The sequence below is a fragment of the Alligator mississippiensis genome, chromosome 11, assembly GCF_030867095.1.
Source record: "Alligator mississippiensis isolate rAllMis1 chromosome 11, rAllMis1, whole genome shotgun sequence".
NCBI classification, from domain to species: domain Eukaryota; kingdom Metazoa; phylum Chordata; order Crocodylia; family Alligatoridae; genus Alligator; species Alligator mississippiensis.
Genome location: NC_081834.1, coordinates 47,159,651 through 47,169,101, shown reverse-complemented (window position 1 = coordinate 47,169,101; position 9,451 = coordinate 47,159,651). Strand labels below are relative to the sequence as shown.

The 9,451-nt window shown below is 49.8% G+C and overlaps 1 protein-coding gene across 1 annotated transcript; it reads left to right on the top strand.

Moving 5' to 3' along the window:
- The first annotated feature begins 592 nt into the window (after positions 1-592).
- LOC106738198 (zinc finger protein 501) lies at positions 593-6,699 on the top strand. Its single transcript, XM_014598911.3, has 2 exons — positions 593-755; positions 3,554-6,699. Exon 2 carries the CDS (start codon positions 3,601-3,603, stop codon positions 4,606-4,608), a length of 1,008 nt encoding a protein of 335 aa, XP_014454397.2. The 5' UTR covers positions 593-755; positions 3,554-3,600; the 3' UTR covers positions 4,609-6,699.
- Positions 6,700-9,451: the final 2,752 nt, after the last annotated feature.

The following is a 9,451-nucleotide window of genomic DNA, read 5'->3' as shown; positions in this document are numbered from 1 at the left end:
AGGCCAGCATGCAAGGAAGCCAGTCAGTTAAAATGTAAATTGAGGTGGTCAGTCGGTGAGAGACGGTGGTTGAAAACCCACGGCAAGCCTTGGGAAAATACTCCCATGGGTTATTACCTTCAGGCTGAAAACAAAAGAGTGGCTCAAGGCTGACTGTCCCGAGCTTTGCCGGGCACCAAGACCGGCCTGGAACAGTCCTTTCCACATGCAGCCTAAATACAATTAATGCAAATTAGCCCCAATTGGTGGGAGGGGAGGTGGGTGGAGAGGGTCATCTTCGTGCCACACAGGTGGAGGGGGGAATCAGTGGTCTGTTTTTAGCCGCAGGGACTAAAATGTGCACGTTCCAGTCGAAACGTGTCTGGCTTTCAACGTCCACGCTTTGGGTTGGATTGTTCTCTTGTCTGATGGCCTGAAAGTCCTTTCTCATCACATTTCTGTATTTCAGCTCCTGGTGGGCGTTTCTGACCTGGATCATGGCAGGGGGAGGGAGAGTTGTGTTGCCACTAGAGGGCTCTGGCTATTGCTAAGAGAGAGGAGGCTGCTCTTTTTTTTCCTCTTGCTCTCTCTGTTAATCATTTTGGGGCAGAGCTTCCTAGGTCACGTATTGCTGTTGCTTCTATTGTGAACAAGGAGCCCGAAGCTTCGCTTCTGCTCCCCCAGCAGCAGCCTGCCCAAGCCCAGGGGGACTTTCTCCGGTGGCTGCAACTAGCCCCAGGCTCCGCTGAAACCAGCTCTAGAGCCAGAGACTCCAGGTAATGGGGAGAGATCCCGGAGGAAATGCTAGGGGTGGACAGGACTGTGTCTCTGCACCGATCCCCGTTTCCAGGGGTCTATGGGCCCCAGAGCTGCTGCCATAACTGAAATGAAATTGGTGGAAGGAGAGGATATCTTTTTTCTTTTTAGACCAGCTAATGCTGTTGAGAGAGATACCAGACAAGGCACTGGGAATTGCGTGCTCTTCATCATGCCCGGGGAAAGGATCAGTTAGGGTGCAAGCTAAATTGGAGGGATGAAAGAACTCGATCCTTGTGGGCGGTTAGTGGAGCAAAGGGAAGTTAGCGGGGGGAAGGGGAGAAGTAACTCAAAATCAGCCATAAAACCGATGTCTCTGTTAAGTCCCTTATTTTTGGCATCCAGTAGAGATAAATACCTGTTCCCAAGCCCATCTTTGTGTAGGTTTGGTGAAGGTCAAAGACTGTGAAGTCAGATGGTGTGGCCGTTGTGCAAAAAGGGCTCTCCCACTGGGGATGGTTTCTGTCTTTTCTCCTTCGCCTCTGGGAGTCGATTGTGGAGCGGGATGGTTGTTCGGTTTGCACGGGCTCTTGCCGTTAGGAGTGTTTGCACGTATAGCAGCCAGTCTCCCGCCACTTCTGGCTCTTGAGCAGATGCCCAAGCACATGTAAGCCTACTGGGCTGGCTTAGTAAGAGCCTGCTAGGGCTGGGCAGCTGCCCGGTGAAATAGGTTTGCCCAAATGTGTGTATGTGTGTGTGTGTGTGGCTATGGCTGGGCAACTATCTCGTGAAATAGGTTTGACCAAGTGTGTGTGTGTGTGTGTGTGTGTGTGTACAAATCTCTACACTCTTAGACTAAATCAGGGGTTTCCAACCTTTTTTAACAAGTGTAACCCTTGTGTCTCAAAGTTTCAGCTCATGTACTGCTTTATATTAAAATTATTTTGGGGGGGCTGAGTGTGCATGCATATGCACCCCCCCCACCTTACAGGTAAATCTTTAGGGGAGGGAGGCAGATCACGGCCCCTGCAATGGAGGGAGTGGGGCACAGACGGGCTGGGGTGAATGGGGCCTCGGCTGGACCGGGTCGTGGGACATTCGGAGCCCGGGCGGCTCATCCAAGGTCGGAGGAGGTACAGGGGAGCTCCTGCCATTGTGCACACCCTGGCAGAGACCCAGGGGGACGTGCCCCCCAGATCTGTGCGCGGGGTAGAGGCGGCTACTGCTGCACTCTGGGCTTTGCTCCCTGCTGCAGCTGCCCTGGGAGCAATGCGATGCCATATGCATCCCACCGCTGGGCGGGCAGGGGCCACAGTGCAGCCTGGCGGCCTCGTACCGCTCCCGGGCCAGCTGCAGTGGTGTGCAAAGCCCAGCACTCAGTGGCAGCCACCTCCACCCCACACTCTGACTGGGGGGGGAGGGGGGGATGTGCTCCCCGGGCCTCTGCCAGAGCTGCCCCCCTGTACCTCCTCCGACCTTTTTAAGTACCCCCAGGGGTACACATACACCTGGTTGACAACCACTGGGCTAAGTGGTTGAAATCCCCTTCTCTTCCTCCACTTTACTTCCAGCAGGTACGTATACAGAGCAAGTCTGCTTTAATGCAGGGCAAAATAGAATCCCAAACCATGTAAGTGCCCAAAAATGCAGTTTCCCAGCTGCACACATGTCCTTTAGGCACATAAAGGTAAAGTAAAATAGGATATAGCCATAAGCCATACAGATAGAGAGGTGGCAAGTTTTCTTAACTACACAAAATATACCAACATAGTCTGAGAAATGACCTGTTCACTTCTCCCTCACAGCCCTGCTCCATCAGAGAGCGTAACTTTAATTGTCACCCTATCTGATTGAATTATTTTCTTTTTTAGGACCGTGTCTAGGTGTCTTAAAATGTGCTAGCTAATATCTCTTCACTAAGGGTGGTGTGACATGTTCAATTTAACACAATGCAGTTAAGACCCAGGCAGACTCCATTCAAGCAGTTTAGCACATATTAAGTGCCCTCCTGGCATTGCAAAGTCGATCCTTTTCCGAGGTGGGTTATCTCCTATAATGTGTGCTAATTTAATGTGTGACAAGGCCCTAATACTTCATACAGCACTGCTTGGCACCTGAGAGAAATAGGCTTTAACATGTCTTCACTGGCTAGCTCCCCACAAGAACTGACTCAGTGAGTTAATAGATTATCATTATTAGTTACCTATATTAAAATAACAGCATCACTAACCCTGAGCATTCAAAGATCATGGGTTTGACATCTAGCTCATACGATTTTCTGCTTTTATTTTTTTTTAATGGGGTTCATTTAATTGCATCTGCAGCTCAATTTTGGAGACTTTATTTACATTTTCCACTTTTCTCCCCAAATGATGGGCTAGAAATGTTCCATTTTAAAACTAAAAGCATCTCAGGAGCTGTGACTTTAAGACTAGTGCCAAATATTTCAAGACTTGCAGTAACACTGCGAATATTTGTAACTTTATGGTAGTATATATAAAAGCCAGCTGAGGTCGGGGCCCTAACATGCCAGGCACCGTGCCATAAAGGGCTTGTCTGCACAGGTACGTAACCCCAAAAGGCCATTTCATACCATCTCTTTGTGCGCATACATATCCCCTACCCAGAGCACCTTTGAGTTGTTCATTTTTCTGAGCGCCCTTGTTACTGAGGTGGACTGAACGTAACTCTGTGGGTATTGTCCTGGTGGGAGGAGGTCAGTCTGCACTGTAATAAAACTGAATTATTGAGCAAATATTTGAATTGTGAGGCACCATAGGGAGTGACTCCTGTCTGGATTCTGTCTCTCTCCCACCAGGTGATGGGACAGTGAGGGGGAACGTGGAGAAAAAAATCCTAGACAAGATGCCTCCAAAACGATCTGGTGGGAAAGTTTCACAAGGACACAACCAGAGAAAACCTCCGAAGAGTCAGAGGAAGTCAGAAACCAAACAGAACAGCTCTTCTGGGCATGGAGAGAGTAAACGCACCCTCCAGGAGAGGAGCATGAGGAAGCGCAAAGGCACCATTGTCAGCGACAGAACACAATCGGACGAGCAACTGAATATCTGCATCGAGTGTGGGAAAATCTTCACCCAGAGCGCCGAGCTGATGAGCCACCAGAAGGTCCACACAGAAGAGAAGCCCTACAAATGCATCGACTGTGGGAAGAGCTTCAGTGTCAACATAAACCTCATCAAGCACCAGAGAATCCACACAGGGGATAAACCTCTCAACTGCCCTGACTGCGGGGAGAGCTTCACTGACAAGGCCAGCCTGATCCAGCATCAGCGTATCCATGTGGGGGAGAAGCTTTGCAAATGCATCGACTGCGGGAAGACCTTCAGCCGGAGCTCCCAGCAGAAGAGACCACTGAAGAGCCCTCCTGGGAAGAAGCAGGGTAAATGCGCCTCCCGGCAGGAAATCCCTGCCAGCAAGAAGGTCAAAAAAACCAAAGCATCCAAGAAGAAAACCCCAACCACTGAGATGTCCAACACGTGCACGGAGTGCTGGCAGACCTTCAGCCAGAGCTCAGACCTGGTCAAGCACATGCGCATCCACACGGGCGAGAAGCCCTATGAGTGCACTCACTGCGGGAAGTGCTTCAATGTGAGCTCAAACCTAATCAGACACCGGCGGATTCACACGGGAGAGAAACCATACACGTGCTCTGACTGCGGGAAGAGCTTCACCGACAAATCCACCCTGACGCAGCATCACCGCATCCACACGGGCGAGAAACCCTACGAGTGCATTTACTGCGGGAAGAGCTTCAGCCGCAGCTCCCACCACAAGAGACACCAGAGAACCCACATGGGAGAGAACTCCGTGTCCTTCCCACCTGCATGGCCGTACCCCACCCAGATGTACTGAGTTCCTTCCAGCAGACCTGGGCAGTGCGATTCAACATGGCAGGAAACCAGGATGGCATTTTAGCAGGATTCTGAAGCAGTTTAGTGGCACATTTCCCTATTCTCTCCAGTACAGCTATGCTCCAGGAGAGTTACTCAGGGGATTTTACTTATCCCACCCGAGTTGGGATGGGGGTTGTGTGTGATTTTACTGGGAATACTGACTGGGTTTTATCGAAGAATCTGAATTTAGTAATCCAAACTGCTTTTTTATATATTTGTTTATATCATCATAGTGCCTAAAAGCCCCCTTGAGTACCAAGATCCCTTTTGGCTGGGCACTGCACAAACACAGAATAAAAAAGACTGTTCCTGCCACAAACAATCCTAAGGGTTTGGGTGGCTGCCTCCCTTATACACCTTTGGCCATCCCAACCAGCGTTGAGTGAGAAGAGGACAAACACCTCGGGTATTGGGATTTATCTCCCATGAGGGACTGAGATCTTCAAGGAATTTTCCCTTTCAGGGATTAGGGCTTTGTGTTTGAGAGATACAGGAACATAAGACGCAATACATGTCTGGAAGAGACTTCCTGGTTCATCAAGTTCAGTCCTCTTTTGTTCAAGGCAAGCCTGTCATATAATCCCTGTCAAGAGACTATCATGCTTCATCTTAAAGCTAGTTAGGTTTCTTGCTTGCACTACTCCTGTTGGAAGACTGTTGTAGAAACTCGTGCTTATTATGGTTAGAAATCTTTTTGAAATTTCCTGCCTGAATATATTCATGCCCTGTTCACATTTAAATTTTGTTTTTCTAGGTTAAACAAGCCAAGCTTTCATAAAGCAGGCTGTCTGTTCCCTTGATCAGCCCATTGAAAACTTCCTGCGTCTGTTCCAGTTTGGATTCCTCCTTTTTGGACTTGTTTGACCAGAACTGAACACAGTATTCCAGATGGGGTTTCACCAGTGCCTTGTACAATGGCATTGATACTTCCCCATGGAGGAATAAGGTGGAATGTGAGCATATGTTCATTTTATTTTACACTGTTGCTGGTATAAGCTGAGGCTGTGGTCTTTTTTCTCAGCTGGGCAGGTGCATACATAACACTTGGATCCCATCAAGTATTACACTTAGATCCACCAGCTACCTGGTGAAATAGGTTTGCCCAAGTACCTAGTACAAACTACAGGGTGTGAGATAGAGGAGGACGTGGATCTGCAGACAATGAAGGGCTTGAAGTTAAGCTTGTTCTCTAGCTGAGAGATCCAGTTGCTGTTTGTCAGATTAGATACCCTTCGTTGCATCCTACCTACCCATCACTATTCCCCCTTCCCCTTATGCCATGCTAAGCCCATTTGCTAATGTCTCTGCCCATCTGAATGCAGAAATGCAACCTAGGAGCCACCCTGTGTTTGCTCCCATAGCTCTTCTTGGCCGTGAGCCTCGTTTTAACCAGAATATATCCCTTCACCTCTTCCAGAGACTGGGAGTTGAGGAGCTTCCCACTCTCCTGCAAGGTTCAAGAGAGCTGGACATGCATGGAGGTCCTGCACAGCTGGAACAGCTGTACACAGGGAAGTTGGGTACATGGACATTCCCAGCTGGGGCAGAACTTTTCCCTTTCCTTGCATGTAGCACCTGTGTAGTTGTGAAGTGGTTTAAATATGTGGTACTTTAAAGAGAACACACCTCCAGTTAAAACATCTAATGGTTGACAGCCACCCATCAGCTCCTTTATAAACTCACCCAGGCTAAGTCAGGAATAAGGTTCTGGCGCACTGTAAGAGCAATGAACAGGAATGGCACAAGGACACAAGAAAATGTCTCCCTGCTGATGATTTCAGCAAGTTTATTATTGTGTAAGGAACTGGAGGGTACTGAGACCTGCCAGGCTGCTGCATGAAGGTTACAAGCTTAGAAGCCTGAATTGGTCAGTTTGAACTCTCCCCTAATGCAGTTGGTCTGCAGAGGTGATGCTGATGCCATTGTGGTAATTTCTGCAGCTCTGAATTTTCCTGCTCTGCTACTGCTTGGTGTGCGTCTCTGTGACAGGTGCTCTTTCTTCTCTTCACTCTCCCACACAGTGGTTAATAAATCCACACTCTGGACCTTAGTATGTCTTTTCTCTCTCTCTCTCTCTCTTTTTTTTTTTACAAAGGAGCAAGGAGAAAGTAGAGTTTCCTTGCTCTGTAGCCCAACAAGCCTTTCCTGCCAAATAAGGGTTCTTAGCCTAGCTTTGCTTTCCAACATTGCTGTGGGTTCAGGGCTCGGTTGAGGTCCCTGGATTAGCTTCTGCAAGAGCAGGTCTGATCAGCTCACAGATTTGAATTGCCTCCTAGGGAAGAAGATTTCTGCCTGCAGAGGGCTCTTAAGCCTAGCAAATAAAGCAGAACAAGATCCAGGGGCTGGAAATAAGATGCAAATATTTAACAATACATAAAGCAGATATTGGCACCATGTTACTTGGGGAATGAGGGGGATAGCCCGTCACTGGGAATCTGTAAATAGAGACTGTCTCTCTTTCTAAGACATGTTGGTCTGGGCTGGAGGCAGGAGAGACTGGGTGAGGTTTTCTTGGCTGTGTGGTGCAATTAAACCAAATGATCTAATGGTCCCTCACAGCTTGAAAGTTTGGAAATCACAGAGAATCATGGCACAAGCTGTAGGGGGACAAGTTCCAGTGTTCACTGGAAAGGAGTGAAGGGCACCAGTTCCCACCTGGACCCAGGTTGTGGACGCAGTCAGAGTAGGGTATATAAGCCTGCCTTGGTAGAAAGTGCCTATTCCTATATGGATCCAGGTTGGGGAAACTGGGCTGGCTCTGGTTCGATTGGGGAATAGGATACATATAAGAGAAGGAAGTGGGAAATGAGGTACAGGCCCTTTCTCTTCTAAGGAGCACTGTCTCAAATGCAGCCCATGGCAGGTGGGATTGGTCAAATTAAGAGAGTGAAGAATGGGATATGGGCCTTTTCCTCATAGAGCAGGGGTCAGCAACCTTGTAACAATGGCAGGCTGTTGCTTGCAACCCAGCCACTACTGGAAAGCCCCCCCTCTCCCCCCACCATAGCAGTCCTCCCCCCCCACCATCCCTGCCCCAGCGTGCTGTTGACTGGATGCTTGGGGGTCCTGTCACAGTAGCCCTAGTCCCCTTATCAACGTTATACCCCCTTCCCTTGGAGACACATCACTTCTGCAGAGGAGGTTAATGCAGTAGCCACCACGTGTAGGGATCCTCTGCAGTCCTCCTGTTGTAGCTGCTACCGCCAATGCTCTCTTCCTTCCCACTCCTGTCACTAGCAGCCATCAGCAAGGAAAACTTTGGCAGTGAGAAAGGCAGCAGCTGCAGTACAGGGGGCTGCTGGCAGCACCAACACCTCCCCTTGTATCAGTAGCATCTCAAGGGATGGGGGTGAGGGGAGACAGGCCTAGCTTAACCCAAGAGCTGCCCCACAGCTTTGTGGACCAAATCCATTCTCTTCACAGCTAGATCTAGCCTGAAGGCTGTAGATTGCCAAGCCCTGCCATAGGGGCACTGAGTCTGATCTAGTTTCTGGGCAAGAGAACTGGCTGGTTCAGGGAATGGGATGCAGGCTGTTCCCCATCAGGGGCATGGCTTCTAAACCAGTTGTCCTGGCTGGCTCAGCAGGCCTGGGGAAGGGAGTAAGAAATTTTCCCTCTTCCACTGGGTGCAAAACTCAGTATGGAAGCTGCCAGCACACACATGCAGAGTGGGAGATAGAAACGTGCAGAGGGATCACCATGAAGGACTTGCCATGAAGGGTGAGAGTAGCGCAGAGTGAGAACAGGACTTAAAATACTGGGAGATGAGATTAAGCTTTGGGAGATGAGGACAAAGTCCCCATTTGGAGACAGCCAGGTAGGCTGCGAGGATAGCAGCAGCTGTGCCATGCTTCTCACACCTTAAAGACTCCTCTGCCCCTTAGATGCTCAGCTGAGATCCTCAGGGGCTGGAGCCTTTGCCACGGTCACGTAGCCAGCTCTTGCAGAGAGCCTTGTGCTGGGAGGTGGCACAGGACAGTTGCAGCCTCTGAGCTCACCACTCCCATAATGTTCTGTATGGGCCACAGGCAAGTCAAAGTATCCTCTAGGCCAGGGTTAGGTAACCCCTGGCACGGGTGCCAGAACATGGCACATGAAGGTATTTTGCTTGACACTTGTGCTTTGAGGCAGACAGCAGGGAAGAGGCTGAGGCTGCACTGCCAGAACAAGGATCAGGACCCTTGTGGCTTCCCTGCCATCTGCCCCTGGCACACCAACATCTTACAAGTCAAGGTGGAGGTTTTTGGCACTCTGCCTAAAAACATTGCTAACCCCTGCTCTAGGCCAGTGGTTCTCACCCTTTTTGTATGAGGACCCATTTGTAAACATCAATGCCCAGTCCAGACCCAGTGCCCCTCACTCCCGACCCACTGTCCCCTGCCCCTAGGCCTCTGCCCCCACACTCTGTGTGTGTGGGCGCGGGGGTGGGGGGCATGTGGAGCCCCAAGCAGTCCCTTGAAGGCTGAAACTTGTTTCCCAAGTTTTTCTCCTTTAAACATTTTTTAGGTTTGTTGATCCTTTTCTAAAATTTGTTCGCAACACTTTCATATATTCTTGCAACCCACGGGTTGCAAAACGCTGCTCTAGGCCATGGGTGCTCAATCCCTGGCCCATGAAGCCATGTCATCTGGCCTGCAGCAATCCCGAGATCTGGAAATTCGGCAGTGGAAGAGTGGTGGCAGTGTTAATTGCAGCTCTCCTGCTGCCAAATGTTCAGGCCTGGGGGGAGCACTGTGGGCTGGATAATGTGGCCCTCTGTGCCAGACTGCCCCAGTGCTTGGCTGGATCCAAGCATACAGGAT

What these genes read in the sequence shown, in the direction of transcription:
- LOC106738198 (XM_014598911.3), top strand. Translation starts at nt 3,601, where the DNA reads ATGCCTCCAAAACGATCTGGTGGGAAAGTTTCACAAGGACACAACCAG.